Source organism: Juglans regia, chromosome 4 (assembly GCF_001411555.2).
Source record: "Juglans regia cultivar Chandler chromosome 4, Walnut 2.0, whole genome shotgun sequence".
In the NCBI taxonomy this organism is placed as follows: Eukaryota; Viridiplantae; Streptophyta; class Magnoliopsida; order Fagales; family Juglandaceae; genus Juglans; species Juglans regia.
The window spans coordinates 33178205-33205619 of record NC_049904.1 but is presented as its reverse complement, the minus strand read 5'-3'; the positions used below and the strand labels follow the sequence as shown (position 1 = coordinate 33205619).

Below are 27415 nucleotides of genomic sequence, written 5' to 3'. Positions count from 1 at the left end.
ATTGTTAAGATTGTAATGTTGGACTTGTAATTAGTTTTATATTTTTTTTTTATAGATATTGTGATTTTAACATTTATATAAAATTATTTAAATTTAACTAGATCAAACGGATTAATTTCGGATCTGTTCAATCTATTTACATAAATGAGTCAAAATGGGTTGATACAATACAACCCGTTATATTAATGAGTTGTGTTAGAGTTTAAAATTTTGATATGATAAATTTAACGGATCGGGTTAGAATTGATCTATATTGTGTAATATACATATTTTGACACAACACGAATACGATCTGTTAAAATGATTTGATACCTCCTACATTCAAACCAGCCTACCCCAGGCATATTAAATGGTGTAGCATCTGGAACCGATGAAAAGAACAAAGAAAGAGAGAATAAAACCCAGGACTCAGTGACTCTGCACTTTATAGTGTTTTATTAATGTAGCTTTCTTAGTTGAGAAAAGAAAATTTAAAACCTTAATTGTATTTTGTTAAATGGACCTAATTTACTGCCTCCAAAGTGAGAAGTTAGATTCTCAATTGGTAATCTCACTCAATTTTAATTAAAATAATTAAAATTAATTTAAATTGAGAGATGAGAGTTGAGATCTCACTATTATTTATAAGTTTTATTATTATTTATAAATTATTTCAATTCATTTAATCTCATTTTTCAATCCAAACGAAAACTTAGATTTGTTGTCTATTTACTTGAAAGAAAGAAGGGTTTTGGTTTGGGGGGACCCTTCCAAGAGAGAAATATAAAGGAAAAATCTTATTGCAAGTAAGTTTGTGCACCAATTCGTGCACCAATATTAATATATAATACATATATTTAATGAAATGATGTGAATTAAAGATGAAAATAATTTTTATAATATAGGAGATTTTCTTCTTTTTTCAAAAATTTTTTTTAATTTTTTTTAAATAAAAAAAATTTATCGGTACGCGATATGGTGCGCGAACTCGCTTGTATCTAGCAAAACCCAAATATAAATAGCCGTTGGAGATAAAAGACATTTGGCACCCCCATGACATTTGGCACCCAACGACTTCCTCTCCCTCCCGATTTGACTTCTACAGAACTTTCTCTCTCTCTCTCTCAAAACCGGCAGACCCCGTTTGACCAGTCCCCCACCCTCCTTTCCTCCTGAAAGTTATTAATGCCCTCTGTTTTCGATTTTTGCTTATTATCACATGATCTGTAAAGCGATAATATCATAAACTTCTTCAATTTTCTGTCTTTTTAATTACAAGCGAAACGATCCAACAAGATGAACAATCTCTTCTCCGGATCCTTCTCTCACTTCAGAAGCGACGAAACAGCATCGCCGGCTCACCACGTCATCGAGATGGCCACTTCGCCTTCCACCGGCGTTAACCTGGACAAGTTCTTCGAGGACGTCGAGTCCGTCAAGGACGAGCTCAAGGAGCTCGATCGCCTCAACCAGACACTCCGCAGCTCCCACGAGCATAGCCAGACCCTTCATAACGCCAAAGCCGTCAAGGACCTCCGATCCCGCATGGACGCCGATGTCTCTCTCGCCCTTAAGAAGGCCAAGCTCATCAAGGGCAAGCTCGAGGCCCTCGACCGCTCCAACGCTGCCAACCGCTGCCTCCCCGGCTGCGGACCCGGTTCCTCCTCCGAACGGACCAGGACCTCCGTGGTGAACGGCCTCAGGAAGAAGCTCAAGGACTCTATGGAGAGCTTCAACACTTTGAGGCAGCAAATCTCCTCCGAGTACAGGGAGACCGTACAACGGAGATACTTCACCGTCACCGGTCAAAACCCAGACGACAAAACCGTTGACCTACTCATTTCTACAGGTGTGAACTTATTGTCATAATATAAAATAAATAATAAAATATACATTTTTTATTATTTTAAAATTTTAAATTAAATAATAATTATACATAATAGAAGCCTTGAATTTGAATCCGACTCTATACTCTTTCTATCTTAATTAAATTTTTTAACTTATTAGACCTACTCATTGATCTCAATGAATTTAGCTCACATGTAAAAAAAAAAAAATTAAAATATAAAATAAATAATAAAATTGAGCTCTTTCATCGATTTAAACTTTTGTAATAAATCGTAATTACACACTTTCAAGATCTTAACGTCTTCCTTCTTTCTCTGATATATATTTTTTTAAATAAGTATTTTGTACGTATAATTCTTGTCATGATAGTTTGGTGAATTTGGTGAATTTCTTTGATTAATAGGAATGATTCGGGAGAAAAATCAGAACATTTTTCTTAGAGATGTTGTTTATAAGTTAAATCCTGATATTCGTATATAAATTAGCGAAATTCGAGAGAAATAACACAAGGATGAATCCATACAGGTGAGAGTGAGACATTCTTGCAAAAAGCGATTCAAGAGCAAGGGAGAGGAAGAGTTTTGGACACAATACATGAGATACAAGAGAGGCATGATGCTGTGAGGGAGATGGAGAAGAATCTCAAGGAGCTGCACCAGGTGTTCTTGGACATGGCGGTGTTGGTCCAGGCACAAGGTGAGCAATTGGACAACATCGAGAGCCATGTGGCCAGAGCCAATTCGTTCGTGAGGGGCGGAACCCGGGAATTGCAGACTGCCAGGAAGCACCAGAAGAACACCCGAAAATGGACCTGTTTTGCCATTATACTTTTGCTGTTGATTGTCTTGTTTGTGGTGCTCTTTACGGTCAAGCCATGGAAAAAATAACACTCTTGGAAGAATCGCCTTGCGAATGTCTATACGGCTCTGCTGCTGCTGTAGCTCATCATTTTATATATTCAAACCCAAATTAAGTAGGAAAAATAAATGAGAAGCTTTTGAAAGTTGTAGGTTCCCTCTCCTTTATTTTTGTGTTCAAGCGTTTGAAGGAAGTGATTCGTAATAGTCAGCATGAGCTACTTCGTGTTGAAGCATTTGAAGTCGCATGTTTGTACCTGAAGCTATATTTATCATGCATCAGGACCAAAGCTGTCCTAAAGCTCATGAAACAACATGGAGAAACATCAACAATTAACAACAAATAAACATTAAACAAAGAATTTGACATACAGACATAGAATAATCTAAAATCTAACGAGGAAGGGGTGCCCTTGCTTGACCTTTTCAGTGACACTGCATTCTTGATCCGTACATGATCCGAACAATAGTTGAACACTGTAGTTCCGCACATAATCCCTGACAATTGTAATACGATTTGCTGAGGTTGTTTTAACCATTGTGGAAGGCATTTCACATACATTTTCAACTTAATTGTATCAATACCGTTCCGGGGGGATGAATTGAGAAAAAAAAGTAAATCCGTATCAATCTCTCTTACGTGAGATAATGATACCTCTTTCCCAATAAGCATACTCTTCGTACTGTTGTCATGTCAGTTCCTCTGTTTCAATGATAGAGAAGCTGCATTCACACCAACTTACAGATTCAATGACCTACAAGAGAAATAACAGAAGTGGGCTGCAGAAAGGTCGGAAGCCGACGGCTAAGAACCAAGGGCTAGGAGCAGTGTTAGGTGGGCCTACCTCAAGCCCATTTATATCTTCAACGAACTGTTGGGCTTTCGACCCAGAAAACCAAAAAGGGATTTTATTTTATTTAGAATCTGTTACTCTTTCATTCCGAATTTCCGAGCTAGCCATGGCGACAGTGCGCATGATAGGCAAGCAACTCCTCTCTCTCTCTCTCTTCAAATTTCTGTACTATGAATGGCTCTATAACTACGCCTCAACTAACCATTGCCTGTTCTCTCTGATTTGTGATTTTACTTTGTCTCACTCTAATTAAAAAGCAGACATAGCCGTCAACTTCACAGGTCAGTCAGGCATTTCATCAGACACTACTCGTCCTGTTTTTCCAAATTTCTGGCTTTCTTTAGAAAAATCCATTTCTTTGTTTTTATCCAACTCAATTCGGAATGCCACACAACATTTCGCAATACAGATGGCATGTTCAAAGGGATCTACAATGGCAAGCAATGCCACCTACCGGATATAGCTGCGGTTTTGAGTAGGGCTTGGAGTGCCGGCGTGGACCGAGTCATCGTAAGTCTTATGAGATACTCTTTTTTCAATTGTTTATTAAACGGTTTCGCTTTAATTTTTCGGTAATTCGGTTGGTTATAAGTATAAATTTTTAAGAGCCGAAATGTGTTGAAGACCCAACCATTGATCCAAAAGTCCTAAGACTCTTAATACTAATTTGGTTAAATTTTTACCCATCAGGATTATAATATTCCACCGCGCTTCCAAATCCAATGTTCACGGCGGCCCACTCTATCAACACTAACTTGGTGGTAGCCTTTTCTCTTTTGTCGGCTTCACTCATCTATTAATATTCAATGACTTAACATTATGCCCATACATAGTACCCAGACATTTTAATCCAGCCTATAGGTCGCCTCCTCCATTACTTGAACTCGTGACGTAGTCTCTTCTCTGATACCAATTGTTAAAGATCCAAAAGTCTTAGAACTGTTGGATACTAATTTGATTAAACTTTTAACCATCAGGATCATAACAAAATGATGTAATTTTTGACTTCTTAGATTGTTTAATGTCAGTTTGCTTCAATAATCGTGGTTCCAAAGAATTATTAAGAACCAAGTGATTGAATTTTGACTTTTTACCTTAATGTAGTCCAGCTGAGGAAAAATTGGAATGTTAACTTTGGGTTTCATTTTTTCCTTTTTCTTTTCTTTTCTTGATTATTTTTTCCCTGTTTGTGAATGCAGAAAATTAGATAAGAAATTAGAGAGTTATGTATTGCAGTAGAGTATAGTAGTGTTCAATTTGGTTGATTTGGCTGTGCCATAGCTATGTGATTCTGAATAGGGTTGTGGTGCAGGTAACTGGTGGGTCACTCGAAGAATCAAAAGAAGCTCTTGCGATCGCCGAAACAGATGGTTTGTTGAACATATGCCTCAACTTCTTGTCCTTGATTATGAACAATCTGTATATGTCTTCTGCCTTGGGGTTTTCACCACTTTGATAGTTCATTTTTTCCCCACAGGGAGGCTTTTCTGTACAGTCGGTGTGCACCCAACAAGATGCAAGGTTGCTTCTTGTTCCTTAAAGTTATGTCTTCATCAATTATTTTTCTTAGGCCTGTTGATTGTGAATTTAATAGTGTAGCTTGTTTGTAAGGTGTTTGTGATTATGAGTATCCTGTGCTTTTTTCAGGAGTTTGAAGAGAGTGGAGATCCTGAAAAACATTTTCAGGCTCTTTTGACATTGGCCAAAGAGGGAATTGAGAAGGGAAAGGTATGCATTATTGTATTGATCAGGCATTTGAAGCATAGAACATCTGCAGAGAGTATGTATATTTAGACGTGAAATGATTGATCTCGTTTGCTGCCTCAGCATCTGCTTTATGAAGCACTTTGTTGAACATGTTTTGTCGATATATGGATATAAGCGTGCAAATTTGATTTACTTATCAAAAAAAAAAAAAAAATGCAAATTTGATTTAATTGTAACTTATTTAGATGTGAAATGGCATCTAAAATGGTTGCAGATCTATGTAGAATTTGAAAGTTTAGGTTTTAGTTTTTAAGAATTCCAACATGGTAAAGCACAATTTTTTCTTAGCCTGATACCATTAGGTAGATGAACATTCTGGCCACATCTCTTAGGTTCAAAATATCAGTCATTAAGTTGTGCTCTAATACCATACATAAGGTGGTTGCAATTGGTGAATGTGGATTGGACTACGACAGGCTTCACTTTTGCCCAGCAGAGATTCAAAAGAAGTAAGTGGTAGCACTGAGTAAATTAATTATTTTCAATATATTCCTTCTATTCTGTGTTTGTTTTTCTCACCCCTCCTATCTTAATTTCATTCAAATGATTTGGTACTTTGCATAATTTGGCTACTTTGTGGAAGCTAGGTATTTTGAGAAGCAGTTTGAATTGTCATATACAACAAAGCTGCCCATGTTTCTTCATATGCGTGCAGCTGCTGAAGACTTCTGTGAAATTGTCGAGAGAAATAAGGACAGGTGCAATTTCTAAACCACATTTATGTGCCTAATTGAAATTTTCTGGTTTAAGGTTTTCGTGAGTTTTAGCTTGTTATACTATTCCTTTTCCACCATTATAACTGTAGAAACTTCCAAGTTTTTGCAGTCGGATTTTGTGTGATGGCATTTTTCCATGCTGGAGTGGATAATTGATCGTGTTTTCTTCTGCTTGTTTCACAGGTTCAGTGCTGGAGTTGTCCATTCATTTACTGATAGTGCAGAAGATCGTGATAAGCTTCTTACATTCAATAATATTTATATAGGTGAAAGTTTATATGTCACCAGTTCTATGTTATCTACTTCCTTTTAAACATTCTACCGAAATTTTTTTTGTAACATTCATAAAAATCTCAGTTCAAATTATGTAGTTGATCGATCCCATCTACGGGCTTTATCTTCTCTGGAGACCATGCTAAGTTGCTAACTGCTAGTTTGGCATGTGAAATGAATACAGCAATGAAAAGAAGTGTTGTCATTTGTTTGGCTGCATTTTCATTAGAGCAAATTGTCAAACTTTTAGGAATAGCTATTTCCCTTGGATGAGGATTAGCTATTCCCATTCGAAGGGATTGTGTTAGCTATGCCTTGATGCCGTGGATAGCTCTAAGAGTTTATACCACCCCCCCCCCCCAAAAAAAAATGATACTTGACATGAACTCGTCTTTAGTGTTTTGCTAGTGAGAGGATATCCTTTTTCTGAACCTATCTTTTAGTGTGTTGCTTACACAATTGATGGAGATCAAATTTGCTTCTTATGCCTTGGGGGTGGTCCATGTCATGACTATTACACATTTTTTGGATCTAAACAGGAGTAAATGGTTGCTCTATGAAGACGAAAGATAATCTTGATGTGGTGAAGGGCATTCCTGTGGAGAAGATGATGATTGAGACAGATTCTCCATATTGTGAAATCAAGAACACTCATGCTGGGATTAGTTTTGTGAAATCCATCTGGCCCTCCAAGAAAAAAGAGAAGTATGATCAGGAGTGCATTGTTAAAGGCCGCAATGAACCTTGTCTAGTTCGGTCAGTATTTTTTTTCTACTGCTGTATTATATAACTTTTTTAATGTTGTTCCTTTCAGATGAAGATGTAATACATCTGATCGAAAATCTCAATGGACAGATGTCATTTATGGTTAATAAATGATATTAATGAAAAGAAGAAAAGGGGGGTTACTGATGAACATTAATGCTTCGTTCCTATAGGGAAATAAGAAGTGAAAAATGATGAATAGTAAGTTCAACTAATGCAAATGTATCCAGATGTTTCCCCAATTTTTTTAAAACTCCCAATACCCACAATAGGTGACTATCCTCTGTTACATGGGACGATGAAATAGGGTAATGTGTGCATTCCACCCATCTAGTTTTAATAATAAAACACTACAACAGACATTCAGAGCTACGTAGTGTAGCACGTGAACTATGTCTGGCTGTACATCTCTGTTTATTGCTGTATAAAGATTGCCATCCAGAGATGATCACCCTTGAGATACAACATGACCATATTCTTCTATGGTGCATATCTGATGTCTTTTTTAAGACAATCTTGCTCTTTGGACTCGGGAAATTCTTATTTTCTGCTACTATTTTTTATTTGTTTGATCTTCTAGAACGTGAGACTTGGACAAGCAATCTTAACTTGGAAAGTGTCAACTATGATAATTTTTTGACGGCTATTAAGTCCACCTGTTACATCTTTCTCTGATTTTAGATTATGCTCTTAAATTTTTACTTGTTTCTTGAGACAATATGGCCATATTTTGTAGGCAAGTTCTGGAGGTGGTGGCTGGTTGCAAAGGTGTCTGTGATATAGATCAGCTGAGCAGGACCTTGTACCACAACACATGCAGGTAATTTTGTTGATATAGATCATGGATGTAGAATAATTGGACTGCTTACTGTTTAGAAATGATGCCATCTTTGCTGGAAATATTTGTTGTATCATTGGACAATAATTTTCTGTGCTGCGAATGTCATTTGTCTCCATCATAACTGAAGTAACTAATGTTTATAGTAACTAATGTTAAGAGGTTTATTTCGTTCACCATCACAGACATTCACTGTTTTGCTTTATGAGATTATCTTGCTGTGCAGGGTTTTCTTTCCTCATGACTTGGATTCTGCAGCAGATGCGCTCCTTGCTGGTGGTCATGACTCTGATGAACCAACTTCTTAGGGGACTTTGCTATAGCCATAAATCTTCTTGAGAAAGACTGTTTGGTTCCTACATTCTTCCACTTTGCTGACAAAGCATTTCGCATAAGAAAAAAAAAAAAAAAAACAATCTTGGATAGGGAGCCCCCATGAGAGTTACATCTACATATGTAGTTGATTGCCAACTATCCCGAGTTTCGGAAATGGGGTTTTCAATCTTTCCAGGGTCTAACTAATTGTTCCAGAGATTAGATGCCATATTCTCCATTTGTATTGATCACAATGCAAAGGGATCATGATTCATGGCGATTGTTCCTGGTAACCAGACATCTGTGCTGGACCCAAGTTTTCATGTTGTTATCTCCATCAGTGTACGTCATCATACTGCAACTGTGACATGGTGGTTGTTCCTGTGGATGAAGAATCTGACTATGAACCTGAGTTTTCGAACTATTTATCGTGCATCTGATGTGTACCATGGAAGACGGAACACCCAAATGCGGATTCGAGATCAGAGTTTATTCAAAACACAGACTTGACCACATACTTATATCATATATGGAGATTCATGCAATAAAAATCCCCCACCCCCTCTATCGGAGGACATTAGTGCATCTAGGCTTCACGTGCATTGACGTGGACCGAGGAGTATAATAAATCCGAATCTAGCTCGAGTACGGCCCAAATCTGCCACATCTTGTTTGAGAAAAATAATGATATTCATGCTAAATTTTTTATAGAGAAATGCTAAGAACATGTTTGGAATTGTGATGGAAAATATAATTTATAATTTAAGAATTTATAGTCTATAACTTAAGTAATAAGTTTTATTATTAAATTTTTTATTATTATTTGACAACTATATGTTTAAAATCTTTTTAAACATATTACGTTTGAAAGGAAATAAATTAAAAAAATGTTTTCTAATGTAAAAATTATGATTATTTAAATTTTTAAAGATTATGATCATATCTTTGAAAGTTTGAAAGTTGTAATTATCTAAAAATTATATGAGTATTTCCTCCATTGACAGTCTTTTTAAAATTGAATTACGTTCCGCATTATCTAGAAAAAGACGTTGGAGGAAATGTTATTTTTCCAAATGTACTTTTTAGCTTATTTGAGATTAGAAGTGTTTTAATATGTAACACTCAAATAATCTAATTTTTTTTATTAGAGAGTTTTTAAGATTATTTAAATACTTTTTAAGGCTCATACAGCAACCCCAAACCCTCAAGTGTATTTAAGAAAAACTTATTAAAAACTTAATTATCCACGTGTCAGCTATTGATATGCTAATGATTATAAAATTCAAAATTTAAATTTAAAAGAAAACTAATAAAATCAATCTTATAAGTAAAAATGTAAGAAAAGTTGTAAGTACATCATTCATAAAACTATTTTATTATTTTTCATTATAAACCTTTATCATCTAAGTTGGAATGCTGTATCCTTGGCTATCCATCGGAACTACAATAAAACCAAATTCTTGAGAACACACGATATCGCAAGATCTATGATTTGTTTATTATGATCAATGCAGAGAAAGGTTTTCTCCTCTTGGAAAGGTCGTTAGCTAGCGATGTGAACGAGTTACCACCTGTTGAATCGCCAAAGGTTTGCAGTGAGATAATTTAGCACTTTTTTCTTTATTTTGGTAAGCAATGAGGGTTATTACATCATTCAACCATTTCACCTTTAAAATAAGGTACAACAGTTGTGAATAACTCAGGTACAATTTGGTGCCTTCATGGATCAGGATGAGGTAGGAATGGTATCTAGCTGAGAGAGCCTTCATATCTAAACGCTTATACCACACTCTCCTTCCCAGAGATAATCTTACTATTGATGCCATCCGCTTTTTCTTCTCCGATCTTAATTCCCATATGCCAAAAAGGGCTGCAAGGAGTGTTATAGAAGTAACGGGCTGCACTCCTTTTGCAAAACTGGGGATATGTTCCAAAATTGTATCAAAGCCGAAAAATTCTAGACATAAGCTTCACACCTTGCACACTTATTTAAAAAATATCATTTTATTCTTTTACCCACGTAATGAAAATGATTCCAGATATATTTGTAAGTAAAATAAGATATAAAGGTAAAATGACATGTTTTTAAATGAATATGCAAGGTGTGAGACTTATGGATAGCACGGCTCATCAAAACCACCCCAATCAGCTGCTGATGCTAGAAAGTAATTCGTTGCCAAAAAGGACTGCAAGGAGTGTTATAGAAGTAGACGGGCTGCACTCCTTTTGCAAAACTGGGAATACGTTCCAAAAGTGTATCAAAGCCGAAAATTCTAGACATAAGCCTTCCACCCTGCATACCTATTTAAAAAATATCATTTTACTCTTTTACTTACGTGATGAAAATAATTCCAGACATATTTGTTAGTAAAATATGATACAAATGTAAAATGACATGTTTTTAAATAGATATACATGGTGTGAGGCTTATGGGTAGCACGACTCGTCAAAGCCACCCCAATCAGCTGCTGATGCTAGAAAGTAATTCGTTGCCGTTAAGAATGTCATCTGCATCTCTTTTCTCTGCCGGTGGAGAAGCAGAAGAAGATCTTTCTGCAGCTGAATTTAATCGTAGAGGCCGACCTTCAACCTCCTAATTGCATATTCACATATAAACACGTTATGGAACAGGATATCATAAGAAAGATTCTGACTTTCAAGTATGTGAAACTCAATCACCAGGTTTTTATTACCACTCCATTCATGGCATTCAAAGCAGATTCTGCATCTTCGGCAGTTTCAAAAGAGACAAACCCAAAACCACGAGATCTTCCTGAGTTTCTCTCATAGATGACTTTCGCACTCAATATGCCTTGCTGATCTGCAAAAGCATCTCTAAGACCCTGGGAAGTAACGCCCCAACCAAGGTTTCCAGCATAGATCTTGTGAGGGCTTTCTATAAAGTCCCTGGAGCTGTTCCTTACCTTCGGCCCCATCACTTCTCTTTCACCTCCTCTTGGCACTTCTGGGAAGTTCACCTTAACAGTCCGGCCTCCGACTTGCTGTCAACCACCATTACCATTTTTAAGTGGCAGAAACTAAGAGTCAAAACCACCAAAACTTGCAGCTACAGTGACATCAAAGCTTTGTTTGTTTTATGTATTAGGGTTGCTATCTTAAATTTAGATATCGATAAGGTATTTTGTAAGGAAACCTTTTTTTTTTAAAACATAACCATCTAATTCAGGTTGCTTTAAGCAAATAGAGTAACAAAACTTACTCTATATGCTGTAGTCCATCAAGAACATAGTTAGATTGGGAATAGACTCAATATTGGAGCAAAAGCAGAACACACTATATATTGAACCAATAATTTAATGACAGAGATAGAACTTGTTCAACTCTGCATCCTTCCATTAGCAATGCATGGCAATGAGAAAGTAGTGACAAATTTTCCATGACCCCAATGCAAGAGCCAGTGGTAACACAGAAGACTTGATACCAGAACATAATTACAACTCAATTTCATGGGAAAAATCATAATAGATTCAACAACTTAACACCCTTACTATAGAATCAAGTAATGCTTGCACGAAATGGTGCAGGCTATTATAGGGACCAAACCAGTTGGATGCTTATTTACTCAAGCAGTTGGGTGTTCACTCTGACCACGAAGATCGGACATGCCTTGGTTTTTGGGTTTGAAAACACCAAGGTGTCTTGAAAGTTACCAGGAGTGAGTGGTTTCAATACCATAATGGCGTCCGTCTTTCAAAAAATATACATGCATAAATACATATACATATATATATATATATATATATATATATTTATATATTAATAATGCTTGCAAGCGGCAAAGAAAAATATCAGAGTAGCTTCAACATAAAGTCATCAGATTAACAGTTAAGGTAAAGAAAAATGTACATCAATTTAGGAACTTTATGAACGGATGTCAAAAAAATGTTACTTACAGAGCCATCAAACATCCGAATTGCTTCTTTAGCTTCTTCAACACTCCCCATGGAAACAAAAGCAAAACCTCTGCTCCTATCGGTAATTCTGTCATAAACAACCTAACGGAAACAACACAACCACAAAAAACTCTACACTCACATTGAAGAAAATAATGATTGTAATATATTCGACATACAAGAATTGTAAGTGAAACAATAATTAAGGAACGGAAAATTACAAACCTCCACAGAAACCACACGGCCAGCCTCCTCAAAAACCTCGGTCAATTGCGCTGAAGTCATAGAATACGGCAAGTTACCCACATAGAGCCTCCCTTCTTCGCTAGACCCCAGTACATTTGGCTCATCCTCTACAGCTTGATTTTCACTCGATTCTACTTCTGGGTCTTCTTGTTCTGTGCTTTGGCTATCTTTTTCAGTCTCGAAACTGTCGAATGCGGTCGAAGCGAGGGGAAAGCGCGAAAGAGAAATGAGAGCGAAAGGAGAGAAATTGTGGAGGTGGGCCTTGAGGTTGAGAGGCTTTGTGGGTCTAGGTTTTGATGGTACGCGGGTAGGGATGAGGGTGAGAGAGGTGGGGAAGGAGAGATTGGACGGTTTGTTACAGCAGATTGAGGAGGAAGCTATGGTTGTTGCAGCCATGGAGATGGATGAGGCCGACATTTGGTCGAAACAGAATGGTGAAACAAATCGTCAAGATGGATAGGTGCATCTTCAAATAGATTTTATGAATCTTATCCATTAAAGATTTGATTGATCATGCTCAGTAAAAGAATTTATTTTTATAAATTTAACTAATTATTTTTCAATAATATTAAATAAAAATCTATCATTATTATATCAAAATATTAATTTTAACATTTTTATTTATTTTAATTCTAATTATAATTTAAATATTTATTCGTTATTAAAAAAATATATATTAATTTTTTAACATTAATATTAGATTTAAAAATTTTTTTGGCATCAACTAATAATAATATTATAAAATTAGAACTTGAAGCATTCCATCAAGGTGAAGCCACGTCATTAAAATGATGATTGATGGAGATTGTCCGCCTTCTGTTGTTAAGTGCAATTTGAGTGTTTCGTGTTTTTGAGATGAAGAATTTTCTGAAGTTGTGAGCTCTCGTGAAACGAATAGCACAAGAGAAAAGAAATTTTTTATGCCAAAATAAGATTTGGCCAGCAACTTAGATTCAACAGATTTGACTAGTGAAAAATGATTAAAGTTAAAAATACTGTAAATTTGTTGAGTCAACTATAATGAGTTTTTATACAATCTAATTAAATTTTGACCAAAATATAATTTTATTAATTCTATTACTAATGCTCTAAGTAGTTGTTTTTTTCTTTCCACCAGTAATAATGCTAAATTTGTTGAGTCAACTATAATGAGTTTTTATACAATCTAATTAAATTTTGACCAAAATATAATTTTATTGATTCTATTACTAATGCTCTAAGTAGTTGTTTTTTTCTTTCCACCAGTAATAATGCTACTTAAGAGTTAAGATTTTGTCAACTACTAATGTCATATTTCATCACTTAAATAATTAAATTATGAAATAAAAAAAATATATAGAATTTATTTAAAAAAATTAATTTTTTAATAATAAATCTTAGTTTTTTAAAAAAATATTATGTGACGCTTAAACTCATTTCTCTTAAATTATATTATTCGATTCAAATAAAAATGCTAATTTTGTCATCCTTGACAATGAGTGTTTTATGGCAATCATTTGTATTAGTTAATTAGTTAAAACATGTTTTATCCATATTTATGATTGAGAATAATAATATATTTTATTTTTGGGGTCCGTACGATTGGGATCAAGGTGGTGTCAGAATTACAGATGTCAACCCTTTGAAGCAGCAGCACCGCATCAAATCCAGCAAGCCAAGTTCATATTTTTATCTGGACAGTGATAGGCTAACAATCTATTTATAATTTATAGATAATTTTAAATATAATAATATTTTTTATTATATTTAAATACATTTAAATAAAAAATAAAAGTCAAAATTAAATATTATTTTATTACATAATTGTATATAAATTGTTATTTAGTAATAATTTATCATTTTCCTTTCCCCTAATCCTGGAATGCATGGTACCTAATCCCAGTTTCTAAAAAACTGCTGTTTATGAACAAATAACTGACCATCCTTCTAATCATCCACTTACATTCTGTCAGGCACCAGTCAAAGCACATGACTTTCTATGTCTCATTCAATATTTTGTTTAGGTGGATAATGGACACCTAGATATTTTTGTTCTTTACCAAAAGAAAGATAATGCCTAATGGATAAGCTTTCTTTTTCTTTGTGGGTGTTTTTAAATACTAAATGAAAGCTAGGCTTAAAATAGATTTCTTTCCAACATTTGAAGAATATGATTTGGGTTTGTTTTTTCCTATAGAAAAATCGATGTTTGACATCTATCTGGTGTACGGCACGATCTGGCACTCGGATAATTCATCAAGAAGTAAAAGGGTTGTCTCTTTGAAGAATGAAACAATCAGAACTCATTTAAATAGTGAGATAAAATGAGATAATTTTAGATAAATTGAATAAAATATTATTATTATTTTTTAAATTTGATATTTTATAAAGAAATTTAATAAAATTATAATAATGAGATGAGATAGATTGAGAGTGTTTCTGTATCCAAAGAGGACCTGACCATTCCTAGAAGTTGTGAATGAGAGAAAAACTGGGTCTCCTCTCTACTGTGTCCAGTGATCAATCACAACATAATTCTCCACACCCAATTCAGAAGCAGACGTTCAACCAATCAATTGGGTAAAAGATGTCCAACTAATTAATTCTTTGCATCTTTAGATAGCGTTTCTCAAAACTACAGATCGAGAATAGCATAATGCATTATTGTGCTTCAAATATGGATGACAACACGAATACCATGTTCTTGACTAAAGCAAGGTGGCATAAGATAACAACACAATCACACAGTTCTACAATACATCAAACCAAAAGTCAGACATAGACGTACTAGATATTAAACTTAAACATCACACTTCAATACCTATCCAGACTTTGATGCTCTGATTCAATTAGTGAAACAGACTTATTTATCACCTACTCCATTTAACCTACAATACATTTACATTAAGGATCTCTAACCACCTTAAGCCAGAAAGGCTGCAAGGAATGGTTGAAAGAAAACCTCAATGCAGATGAGCCAAGGATGAGTTGCCATGATAACAACCACATGGGGGTCGGGACAATCCTCTCAACCAAAGCCTGTTGCAAGAACTAGTCATTGCAATAAAGCTTCTCCATCTGGTTGCAGCAAGGATGGAGATTGGTGCAATTAGCACCAACTCCACTTGATCACTTGCTGTCAGACTTTGAGGTTGCAGCAGTTCGGTGCTGCAACCCACTTACTGGGCATAACAATGCCACGTGCACCACTTATCATGTCCGACAGAGAGTGGACAGAAGGAATGAGATGATTGATTGGAAAGTGATCGAGATCTCTCCTAGAGAACATACTAGTCACCTCAGACACAGAAATATTTGAAACACTTCTGTTTGCATCCCTTGATGAGTTTAAGGCACCACCGCTATCAGACTGAAGGACTTCAGAACTCGCAGAACCAGTGGGCTGAGAAATTAGTCCATCGCCAGCTTTATTCACTTTAGTTCCACTCATTCCTTTGTTCGAATTCTTTGTGTTCAAGAAACGACCACCACATCCCCTTGGTCGGCGCATAGCATGGAGATGGCGTGATTCATGCATATATGGCTGTCAAACAAATACAGAAACTAAGAATTACAGCTTGAAGGTTTGTGCTTATCACATTCTATGTAAGGATGGATGAGCAAATTTGGCTCATTACGTACTAAATCCCGAAACTGGAAAAACTACCACTAACTGCAATTGAACTTTTATGAAAAAAGGCAATCACCAATCGGCATGCAAAGCGGGCATGGACTAGGGCCTTGAAAAATAGACTATTTCTGACAAACCTACTCTTTTAACTTTGCATCAATCACATTATGGATGAGCAAATGTCTCATTAAGTACTAAATCCTGAAACTGGAAAAACTATCACTGTACTGCAATTGAACTTTCTTGAAAAATGACAATCACCAATAGGCATGTAAAGTGGGCATGGACTAGCAGATTCAAAACTAGACTATTTCTGACCAATCCTACGCTTTTAACCTTTGCATCAATCATTATAAGAGTGTTTCCTACAAATAGAAGTAAAAGAATGAGATCACAATCCAAGGTATCATACCTTACGAACTCTTGTCAACTTATTCTCCAGTACTGCCTTTGCACGGGACTGCCGGCGCCTGATAATCCCATGGTACTGCTTAGCATTAACATATATAGGTCCATCATCAGTTGACATGTTCAAAGGCAGCATAACACGGCCCTAACATTTGCGAAGGGATTGGGAAATGCGTCAGTAAATACTACTGTATTTGCAGTTGTAGCGGATTCATCAATGATATATAGCATAAATTTTGAAAGTTCAATAATATATTATGATTGGTACTCATCAAGAAAAATATATTAATAGCCGAAGTCAGAAAACTTCCAAAGTAGTGTTGAAGTGTAATACAATGCTCAAACTGAAGAACTCTGCTGCAAATAATATGTATATCTTTTATTTCCTACAGTATCCAGGTACACTGGGTACATGAGGGCTCCCACTACCAAACATAGTCGAATGAATACATAGAAGTCTCATAATAGGGCTATAAATTGCTTCTTGATCTTTCTTATTTAATTAGACTTTTTCCTCTTTCGCTTTCCAATGAAGTCACGTACCAAACCCTTAATGCAACTTTCTGGCCATGGATAACATAATTGTTTTAGACAAATGGGATGCAGTGAGCACTGATCGGACACACAGAGCTGTTGATAGCACAAAAAATGCGATACATAACCAGATTAAAGAGATACTATTTCTCAGGCCACTCCTTTTAGTACTGAGCACAGACTTTTTTTTAAGAAAGGGAGGAGGTATCCCGTGATATTATTAATAACCCTCAGTTGTGGACTGAGCACAGACTATAATTCTTCAAATAATCACAATTAAAATCAAGAAAAAAATTGATTCTCAAGAATGGTCTAAATGCAAGAACTCTAAATATGAATAATTGATTAGCCAGTAGAAATGAAGGGAGACAAACCGAAATCTGAGGTCCACAACTTGGGAAGACTCCATAACATTGGTCCACATAAGGATACTTTGCATAGATCTACAGTTTTAGTTCAAACAAAATTAGCAAACAATTAGCAATCGGAAACAAACAACTAACTTAGAATATTAGATTATATAAGTGCCAAGGAAAAGTTTACCATATGCTGACCAAATCCTAGCTCAAAACGACCTTGATATTCCGGCAGAGCTGATTGGAGAGAAATAGCTGCCTGAGGTTTTTCCCCATCCCCTGAATTTCTGCAATTATCTGTATGAGAAAATACTTGGCTGGTTAATCAGAGTCAATTTACAGAACCCAATATACAAAAGAATTGCATATTATATGAAGTTAAACTTATGTTCATGAAACTGGGCATGAAAACTTTTCTGTAGTGCTTTCCATCACGATCAATAGTCAACATGTGTCACCAACCAACAGTCTATTAAACCATGGAGACTTTGTTAGCATGTTGGTATTCGAGATAACATTCATTATCAATCACAAAAAAGCAGGTCTTCCTTTACAAAATATTAGAGAATCCATCAATAACTGAAGTAACAGGACAGCCGTTATCCGATGCATGGATACTACTTTCCTTATATTAAAGAAGGTGGTTGGACACTGCAATCCCAAAACTTCCCTTCAATACTCATTTAAAATTCTCTTAAAATGTCTTTTTTTAGTAAGCAGTAGTTCCATTTTGGGAAGCAAGAACCATAATCACTCATTTATATCTGTTTATTTAATTCCTGCTAATCACGAAAGGATCAACATTTTGATTGGACCACAAACTCTCTTCAACAAAAGCTTTGCTACCTTATACCCAAACAAAGAATCAGTTTCCATGAGCAGCCTAAAGTATGCAGTGCTAATATTCTTATTACTCTCTTTGATTCTAGTAGCTCTCAAGGTACAGCCATCTCGTTCCAGAAGGATATCATTTTCATTCTAGAATGTCAATCAATAAAGAGATGGCTATCTTAGTGATGGCAAGCAGTGACTACTATTCTTGGTGATAACAGTGAAGCAGAAAATGATGATGAAGAATGCAACAGAATTATCTATTTTATAGTTGTAAGCTTCTATTATAATAGAAATAACAAACTTAATCTAAGAAACAAGATAGTATAAAAATGGCGGAACCTAAAGCATAAATACCAGGAAAGATAGTGAACTGAGTTCTACTCCCTCGTGCGGCTTGTTCGGTACCCCGCCCAGCAGCTTTGTTGGCAATCAGTTGGTCTCCACCACTGGGGTGTTCCATGGACAAAGGCTTCAATTGGCCACATGATTTCCCATAAATCGATTGAGAAGAGAGGGTGCTCCACCAAGGCGCTGAAAGCTGCCCCATAGGATTGTGGACGATCCCTTCACGTTCTTTGAAATACATCGTCCGAGTAGCCATCTGGACTCTCCAAAATGGTCAGAAGAAGGTTTCTGAATTCTGAGATTATCGGTATTCAGAATGAACAATCCAGTCCCTGCAATTCAAGTCGTAAACGAAATTCCCAGCTAGCCTTGTTAAATACAAGTTCAACATAATATGAAAATCATGAACATAAGCTTTATCCTAGACGCACACCAAAGATCTTCAATAAATCAGTAACACCATAATGCAAACCCGTGACAATCCACACGAACATCAGCGAAGAGAGGACCAAAACGGCAGATTTTTTTTAATAAAAAGAAAAAACTGATGAAAAATTGTTGGAAATATCCCTATATCAATTCGAAGCCAGAAGAATATGATGATGATCAGTATTAAAGAAAAAAAGCCTCGAACTTTCCGCAAACATCGACCGAATTCAAGGGAAAAAAACAAGGAAAAAGAAAAAACTTTCACAAAAACCAGCTGATAAGAGAACAAAAATTAGATAGATAAACAAGAAAGAAAATAGAACCCAGAAAGCACACAAACGTCGCGTCATCACCGGCCACACGCCACAGTGAATGATAGAAGGGATAGAGAAAGTGGAGGTACAAAGTTATGAGCCGGATATTCTGGTAAAGACCCGGAAACGATATGATTTAGCTAGGAAATAAACTCGAAGAGTAGAAGACAAGAAAGAGAGCGCTGTCTCTACCAGCTCACTCAGTAGAAAGCAGCAGCTTTGAATCACCCCCTCAAGCACAGAAACCCCATTTGGCAGGAGCCATGTCTGTACGATTTCAAGCGATCGAGACGAGAGAAAGAGAGAGAGGCGCACACAGAGACGGCCGATAAATGCGTACACCAGTGTAATAGAACAACACGCCCTCGGCCAATTAGCTTAAGCTTTCATGCAACTTCCTTTGTATCATCGTGTGCCATACATATAAAATACATTTCTCCTCTCTCTCCGTCTCACAGGCGCAGGCGCAGGCACAGGCACAGGCACTCCTGGCTTTTCTCTTAATCATTAAAATATTCAATTCATCTTTCACTCTCTATCCGGTGGTCCCTCTTTGGAGCTCATTATTTCCATATTTTTTGGAATAGTGTACCAGCGGTGCGAATTCTTCTATAACCCGCCTGCAATCTCTGGACGTCGGCTTTCTAGATAACTCTTTATCTCGATCACTTTTTACTCCTCGACAAGAAATAAACACAGTATGCAATCTTTATTAAATAAAGTTTATGAACAGTATATATATATTTCAACACTAGACACTCATGTATATAGAGTAAATTCATATCTCTTACCTATCTTGTCAGAATTATGTAAAATATTTAAAACAGAAAATTATTTAAAATCTTACCAACAGTTCTGCACTTTTTTTTTCGTAACGAAGTCGACTAGATATACAGAAGTAATGTCTTACAATTACTTTTTGGAGATGTTCAGTGGTCTGATTATCCGAGGCCCTGTAGATTGTTTCTTGGGTTGCTAACTCAAACTAGTACTTGTGCATCATCTTCATTCTGTGTTGGCATTGCTCTTAACTCGTTCAATGTATTGGAATGACAGTGTTATTAATTTTCACCCTCTTTTTTACTTTTTAAACTTCTGTTTTTCGGTGCGTAAGAATTTTATTAGGCTTCTGGTACTTTCTAGTTTCTAGGTTGACTTTGAACTTTCCAGGGTCACTAAGGCTATGTTTGATAAGTAAAATAATTAAAATTATTATTTATAAACATTTTATTATTATTCATAAATTATTCATTATTTTTATTATTATTATTTAGAAATCATTTAAGATCACATTAACATTCAAACTTAACCAAACTTTTCTAAAGTATTATCAGATAGAAAGATGCTAAATAATCCCATCATTTTGACCTTCAATTTGGCCGCTTGAATATTTTATTTTTTGTTATTTTTATCTTTACTTAATGGTTAAATAAGTAACTGTTAATGAATTTATATATTTTTTAAAAATATTTAAAGATGTTCTAAAATGTTTGAAAAAAATAAAAAAAAAAGTACAATTGCACTAGTAGTAACTTTGAGGGGCAAGATGATGGGGCTGAGTTGCATTATTCTATCATATATTTTTAGATATTTCATTCTCAAATTAGAAAACAAAACACTTTTAATTTCAAAATTTCATCTAATCATTATCTAATAATTACAAATTTTACAAAATACGAAACAAAACATAAATAGAGTAATGATATATATACAATACATTGCATAACATATTACACAACAATATTATAAAATGAGAGTGTTTTTGTAAAATAATGTTACTTTTATCAGATGTTTTATAAAAATATCCCTAATTTAAAACATATTTGTGTAAAGTGTTGTGAAAAATATTGTATGTAAATCATTTTCCTAAAAGATGAGAGTAATGATACTCTTACATCTCATTTATTACTCATGATTTTTTGTTTAAACTATTTGAACCTGGATTAAAAATTTCTTGCATAATCTAAAAAAAAAAAATACAATCAGCCAACGTAATCTTGTAAATTAATTAAAAATAAATTTAATTTTATAAAAATTGACTTAAAGAGTAAAAAATGTCAATTTTTATAACATTGTATTTATTTTTAATTAAATTACACGATTACATTGGTTTATTGAATTTATTTTTTTCTAAATTATGCAAGAATGTTATGTTTTGATATTTTTAATCTAAATTCAAAGAGCAAAAAAAAAAACATAGTTTAGTAAAACAATAGTGAATTAAGACGTGTAAATGTATCATTATCCAAAAAATAATTCTATTTTTTCAAACTTCAAAATAAAAATTATATTAAAAAATTATATTCAAATAATTTTTAATTTTATAATATTTTTATTCAATTTTTTCTCTTTAATTTTACAAAATTTAATAAAATATTTTAACACAAATGAATAGATATATTGAAATATTTGAAATATCCAAACCGGCTCAACTAGGAGAATTAAGATTTATTACTTTGGATCAAGTGAAAAAGGCAGTAAGTACAAGAGCACTAGCATAAACTCACATGAATTGTCATTGCCCAGTATTCAAAAGATCAGAGAAAAGTTTGGATCATATATAATTACAGAAGCCTATATAGAGCCATATAAGTTAGGAGGAGGATCAATTTTGCTGAGAATTAGATATTACTTTTGCTTGATCAACCGAATTAATAGTGTCCAGAAATAATCAATCCTGTCACTGACTGATTGCATGTTTTGATGGGTACTTTCCCTAATTAATTTGAAGTACTACTAAACACCCCAAACGAACAGTAAACACAAAGGAGATTCTGTAACTTTCATCGATCTGTAATAGCTAGCAGAAGTACATTATAAAGTCAAGCATTAACCCCTTGGAATTTTTGATAATCAATCAATCATTCATTCCAAATAGAAAAGATCTTGGGATATATGCATATATTATATATATATATATATATATATATATGAGAAATGATAATTATAATCGTGAATGAATAAGTACCACACATACAATCACTTTGAAAAAAAAAAATAAATACGAGATCTACATGAAAAAATAATATTTTTTTAATAATAGACTCAACTCTTATTCAAAACGACTGAACGACATTTACACACTCTATCACTACATTTAACATTACTTTATATATATCTATATATATATATATTTTGTAAAAACTGTTTGAGTACTTTAGAATCATTATCGTTATTAATCACACTGAGATGTGCACTAATTAACACAGCTAATCATGAACTTGCACAATAAGATTACCAAAGGAACACTTGCGCCGGCCAGTTGTATATATACATGATGTATATATATATAGTGGCTTCCCTTGTACTTTCCACACGGATAGATTTTTTATTAATAAATTTAATGAAGATAAATTATTTCAAAGAGCATATTCTCGATCGCACACTTTTAATAATAGGGTTGGATTTGATTTATGAGAAATATTTAAATTTATATATTTTCTTAAATCAAATAATATTATATCAGTGGTGTAGAAAGTACTCATGTATTCTTACTTACAAGTAAAATGACTCTAATAAGAGTTGTATCACTATTATAACAGTTTTGTACATTAATATTTAGTTGAAAGAAAATTATTTAAAGTAATATTAGATATAAGCTCCGGTAAAGTCCGTGCAAGTTATTTATAAAAAAAATAGATTTTATTAATAAAGAATAGATTGTTTTACACTTTTTAAAATCGAGTACACTTTTTCACAAAATCACTGTATAAGGAAAATTTTCCTATTTCACAAAACCCACTAGACCTCAACCCAATACCCGGCCTTAGGGTCACCATGTAGGACCACGCTTGAAGTAAGGTGCCTATCAGGGAAATGGATGAAGTGATTGACAGGACAGATTAGCCTGACATCGCTCGGCCACGTTTTAGACTTGAGAACTTGTATAAAACATAGCGAGAAATAAGCAGAACCCTTGATTCGTTGACATGGGAACATCTACTGCCCACAAAGGATAAAAGCAAGGTTAGATAACCACGCAGTATTAATAGAACTACTATTGAGCTACACGCCACTTTGATGGTGTCGTCGCAGAATCATGACGTATTAAAGAATCCTAATAATAGGAACAATATGAGAGGCATAAACTTCGTTGAGACAAACACGATCTGCTCTACCCCATACTTATGGTATAAAAAGCAATCCTTAGGTATGAGAAACTCTTTCTAATCCTTAAACTCTTTTATTTATTTACAAACTTTTAAGAAAATTTACTAATTTTGATATCGGAAACTCTCTGGCTCCAAAGCCGTCCTCTTCTAGTTGCCTCATTACCTATCTATTACAGGCTCAAAATCTAAAGACCTAAATTGTCGAAATCTAACAAAAAGGCATGTAAAATACGACATTAACACACTGTATCATACAGCTTGTTTATATGGTACTTTTACAAAACATCACTCAAAATGTTATTGTTTCGGTGTCAACTTCAAGAAGGCGGAGTGGAGTCATAGTCTATAAACAAGCTCCCATTCTAGTAGAAATTGGAATTCGAAGTCTTTTAACTTTGGTTATCAGATCAATTGGATCCCAACATTATCCACGATTTTTTTATTTTATTGTTTTTCATGATTGAACTTTCAAATTGACTTAACTTCTTGAATAGAAAATAAAAAGGTCAAATTTCTACCAACAATTTTTTAAATTTTAATTTTTTTTATGGCTAAACTGTCCGAAAGATCTTCATGTACATGTTGAAAGCAATGATATTCCTAGGCGATATCGTAAAGAATAAGATAGAATTAATATTATATTACTTCAACCCTTTGAGACGTTCCAAAGGGTTCTCACTTCTCGCCATCGGATGGGAAAGGCATATATAATTTTATGCTGGATTCATTCCTCAAGTCCAATGCAATAATAAATATCATAATTAATTATGCCAATTACAACCTGAATTTCTTTTTTCTCTTTCCATGATTTATCTTAAGTACTTTGTACGTACTTCTGTCCAGTTTGGGTTGGCAAAGCTAGCTTTGTATTTGACACACAAGACGATGGATGAAAGAAAACAAGAATCAATTAAGCATCTTCCCACAATATTGGAGACCGCCAAGAACAACCAAAAACCTTCTGCATGCCTTGTTTCATAGAAAGAAAATTTCTCTCTATTAATTAGTTTTGGTAAACACCGTACGTGCATTTTATAGTTCCATCCAACAATAATACTATTTACAAGTAAATTTGCCTCCATCGGAAAATATATATGGTAAGAAGGGCAACCTACGTCTCAATAAGCTAGCCTTTGTTTTTTTTTTGGTCCAAAATCATAGTTATGCCTCATTATAGCTAGTTGTCATGAAACATCGACGGCAAAACAATTCCATAACTACATTTCTAGGGTTTTGGTCTTGGGAGCGAGCTAGATATTTAGGAGACGTTTGGATTCGCAAGTCATTTCAGCTCATCTCAGCTCATTTCAACTCATCTCAACTCATCTCACTACTATTCATTATTATTCAGCAACTTTAACTCACAAATTTCACTACTATTCACAACTCATCTCATTACTATTCACAATCCATCTCAACTCATCTCAGCTCATCTCAAGTCATCTTCGAATCCAAACGTCTCCTTAGTATATCCCCCTTCCGCGAGGCCTCTCTCCTCTCACCGCCCGAGCGCGGCATTACTGAAGGGGGAGATCAATCTTCCCCCTCCGTCGTAGCCCACGTCCGTCACAAGGCCACTCCCAAATAAAGTGAACTCTCAAGTTCTTTATCACCAAGTGCTTTGTTTTTTAAATTAAGGAGGAATATATATCTCTAATCTGAGATTTAGACTGCGTTTGGATGTTGAGCTAAGCTGAATTATTTATGAATAGTAGTAAGTTGAGTAGATAGAGTGAGTTAAGTGGGATCCATCTAAAATGAGTTTAGATGTGTTTGGATGTTAAGATGAGTTTAGTAGTACTATTTATGAAAAATTGAAAAAGGTTGTGGGTCTCACGTATAAAGATGTGTTGAGTTAAAAAAGATTGTGGGTCTCACGTGTAAAGAGGTTTTGAGTTAAGATGAGTTTAATAATTTGAGAGTTAAGTGTTTGGATGTTAGATTCAGTTTAAAATTAGATTGAACTGGGTTGATCTCAACTGAGTCTTGCAATCAAACGTAGCCTTAATAAAACGTAACTAGTATGGCCTTTTATTAAGGAAAATACTCTAGCCACAAATAAATTACACTAAAGTAATCTCACAAATTGATGTGGTATGATGTGATTCGTCAGATTGTAAAGTTATTTTTGTTATAAAGTAGATCTAACGAACTACATGAAGCCATATCAATTTATGAGATTATTTTTATATAATCTCTTTGTAGTTATAATAGTACTCTTTTATTAATGGGAGTAACCAGGTACCAGCTAGGGTATGTGGGCTGGACTTCTGAAAATCAAGCTATAAAAAAGCTACAAATAGAGAATTCTAATATTAAATATCTTTGGAGGGCCGAGGGCAAGCATGCATGGAGGGGGCGTATTTCCCTCATGGCTGGCTGGGACCTTGAATTGGCCCCCCAAGAGTAGAGTGGTTGGTGTTGGCAAAGCTAGCACAAAATGGAAATCTTTCCTGCATAAAGGTGGCGGACGCACGTACATACGTACGTAAATGGAGTAAGAAATTAGTGGATATATTTTAATGTTGCTATTAGATTTGCAATCCACATCAGATGGAGCCTACTTTTGCACTTCTTTAACACTATCAAACACCACGATTGCATTTGCTCCATCATTTACATATATAATTGCAGAAATCTCTTTTTTTTTTCTTTTTCCTTTTTATTTGTTTTTTTCTCCTTTGTGGGAGAACTGGGATCAGACGTATCTTCCTAATTCCTAAAGGTAGCTTGCACCATCCATGCATATATATGTTAATTAAGTGGACATTTTGAAACTTTTTCTTTTTATGTGCAGATTATGTGTTTGTACACGCGTGATGATTTCATGAATAGGTTACTATATATTAACAATAGTACGTACTGTTGGTGCCATTTGGGATATGATTTGGGAATTAATTGAAGTAATTTATAAGTGATGGGTCGTATGAATCTGAGATGAAATACAAAAAACAAAGAACAGAAGAAGATGATTGTAGTAGTACTATTACTTGGTCTGAAAACAGAGAAAACTATATATATTAACAAGATCAGTTACTGTTATGGGTAGATGATGATCTTGCTTTATCTAGGTAGACACATTAGTTGTTGATCCTGCAAAAAACTATTAGCAAATGGGTTGTTAGTTCAGAATATTCAAGAATTTTGGTTGATTTTTTTAATTGCCCTAGTGTGAATTATTGCTTGAATAATATGTTATGAAAAAATGATGACATGAGAAAAATAAAATAAAAACAAGAAATCAATTATCATATGATCGATACAAAGATTTTCATAGTTCGGCAACATGCCTAAATCTATGGTGCTGCAAAGGATTTATTATCTTGAGGAATGATGAAATACACTGTTCCAGATGGTCATAATATTAATTAATTGCATATTTATAGGATTGTAAGGAAGAAATCGTAATTTTACAATTAGGAGGTAATTCGCTTGAGCAAAGTGTTAAATGAGTCTTGAGCGAACTCTTTGTCTGAGATTCGTTCGAGCGACCTTTAGTATGAAAGTTGTGTGAACTTTTTGTCTGTCGTTTCTCGAGTCATCAAATACGACCACCACAAGAATAAACCTGGTTCTACAAATCCAACATAACATACTATGAAATGGATTAATCATGAATTATCAAGAACTTTATTTATTTATTTTTAAGAAATAAAACGCTTTTCTCTTACCTTGTACATGATATATATTACATTATCTTTTGGGGTTTGCTCATCTAGCTGGGTAAATACTATCCCTTGACATTTTCAATAAGCAACAATATCCCCAAACAGAAGTTGGAGAATATGTTAATTAACAGTGTTATTTGCGATGACATGACATTGTACTTTTCCTTGAATCCGCTCTATGAAATCGATTATAAGTACTCAAGCTTGGGAAGGATTTTTGAGTAAGTCCAAATCATTAAAATCAATGCGCCATCGATCTCAACAATCTCGACACAATAGAAGACTTGAATCAAATGACTTCATATGAATTCCAGATTGTCTTTATATATGTTAGGGTTTTCTATTGGAGAGATGCCATTAATGTTCCAACTGGCAATTGTCGAGGAGGAAAAAATACCAAAAGGGAAGAGAGGGAAACTTGGATCGATGTTAT

General features: G+C 34.6%; 4 protein-coding genes across 5 annotated transcripts; 2 read left to right on the top strand and 2 right to left on the bottom strand.

Moving 5' to 3' along the window:
• Positions 1 to 1054: 1054 nt before the first annotated feature.
• LOC109013519 (syntaxin-121-like) lies at positions 1055 to 2830 on the top strand. Its single transcript, XM_018995638.2, has 2 exons — positions 1055 to 1828; positions 2353 to 2830. Exons 1-2 carry the CDS (start codon positions 1276 to 1278, stop codon positions 2712 to 2714), a joined length of 915 nt encoding a protein of 304 aa, XP_018851183.1. The 5' UTR covers positions 1055 to 1275; the 3' UTR covers positions 2715 to 2830.
• An 802-nt stretch (positions 2831 to 3632) lies between these two features.
• On the top strand, positions 3633 to 8636 carry LOC109013518 (putative deoxyribonuclease TATDN1). Its single transcript, XM_018995637.2, has 12 exons — positions 3633 to 3666; positions 3799 to 3819; positions 3948 to 4048; positions 4851 to 4908; positions 5016 to 5059; positions 5186 to 5266; positions 5684 to 5754; positions 5893 to 6003; positions 6205 to 6287; positions 6834 to 7050; positions 7796 to 7879; positions 8124 to 8636. The coding sequence occupies exons 1-12, from the start codon at positions 3645 to 3647 to the stop codon at positions 8203 to 8205; spliced, it is 975 nt and encodes a 324-aa protein (XP_018851182.2). The 5' UTR covers positions 3633 to 3644; the 3' UTR covers positions 8206 to 8636.
• Positions 8637 to 9808: 1172 nt separating this feature from the next.
• On the bottom strand, positions 9809 to 12834 carry LOC109013517 (33 kDa ribonucleoprotein, chloroplastic). 2 transcript variants are annotated; one of them, XM_018995634.2, is made up of 5 exons: positions 12352 to 12834; positions 12127 to 12228; positions 10906 to 11214; positions 10628 to 10805; positions 9809 to 10513 (listed from the first exon to the last, which is right to left on the bottom strand). In XM_018995634.2, exons 1-4 carry the CDS (start codon positions 12787 to 12789, stop codon positions 10674 to 10676), a joined length of 981 nt encoding a protein of 326 aa, XP_018851179.1. In that variant the 5' UTR covers positions 12790 to 12834; the 3' UTR covers positions 9809 to 10513; positions 10628 to 10673. The 2 variants fall into 2 exon arrangements, with proteins under 2 accessions (XP_018851179.1, XP_018851178.1); XM_018995633.2 differs by having other exon boundaries at positions 9809 to 10805.
• Positions 12835 to 14927: 2093 nt separating this feature from the next.
• On the bottom strand, positions 14928 to 19844 carry LOC109013516 (nuclear transcription factor Y subunit A-10-like). Its single transcript, XM_018995631.2, has 6 exons — positions 19395 to 19844; positions 18469 to 18791; positions 17468 to 17577; positions 17299 to 17367; positions 16395 to 16535; positions 14928 to 15895 (listed from the first exon to the last, which is right to left on the bottom strand). Exons 2-6 carry the CDS (start codon positions 18713 to 18715, stop codon positions 15491 to 15493), a joined length of 972 nt encoding a protein of 323 aa, XP_018851176.2. The 5' UTR covers positions 18716 to 18791; positions 19395 to 19844; the 3' UTR covers positions 14928 to 15490.
• Between the last annotated feature and the right edge of the window lie 7571 nt (positions 19845 to 27415).

Excerpts from the sequence above, each read along its gene's own strand:
- LOC109013517 (XM_018995633.2), bottom strand. The coding sequence starts at position 12,789 with ATGTCGGCCTCATCCATCTCCATGGCTGCAACAACCATAGCTTCCTCC. Across the intron at positions 11,215-12,126 it reads TTCGGATGTTTGATGGCTCT|CAAGTCGGAGGCCGGACTGT; the intron begins GTAAGTAACATT and ends GGTGGTTGACAG. Across the intron at positions 10,806-10,905 it reads TGAATGCCATGAATGGAGTG|GAGGTTGAAGGTCGGCCTCT; the intron begins GTAATAAAAACC and ends ATATGCAATTAG.
- LOC109013519 (XM_018995638.2), top strand. The coding sequence starts at position 1,276 with ATGAACAATCTCTTCTCCGGATCCTTCTCTCACTTCAGAAGCGACGAA. Across the intron at positions 1,829-2,352 it reads TGACCTACTCATTTCTACAG|GTGAGAGTGAGACATTCTTG; the intron begins GTGTGAACTTAT and ends GAATCCATACAG.
- LOC109013518 (XM_018995637.2), top strand. The coding sequence starts at position 3,645 with ATGGCGACAGTGCGCATGATAG. Across the intron at positions 5,267-5,683 it reads AGGGAATTGAGAAGGGAAAG|GTGGTTGCAATTGGTGAATG; the intron begins GTATGCATTATT and ends ACCATACATAAG. Across the intron at positions 5,755-5,892 it reads CCAGCAGAGATTCAAAAGAA|GTATTTTGAGAAGCAGTTTG; the intron begins GTAAGTGGTAGC and ends TGTGGAAGCTAG.
- LOC109013516 (XM_018995631.2), bottom strand. The coding sequence starts at position 18,715 with ATGGCTACTCGGACGATGTATTTCAAAGAACGTGAAGGGATCGTCCAC. Across the intron at positions 17,578-18,468 it reads TCAGTTCACTATCTTTCCTG|ATAATTGCAGAAATTCAGGG; the intron begins GTATTTATGCTT and ends TTTCTCATACAG. Across the intron at positions 17,368-17,467 it reads TAGGATTTGGTCAGCATATG|ATCTATGCAAAGTATCCTTA; the intron begins GTAAACTTTTCC and ends CTAAAACTGTAG.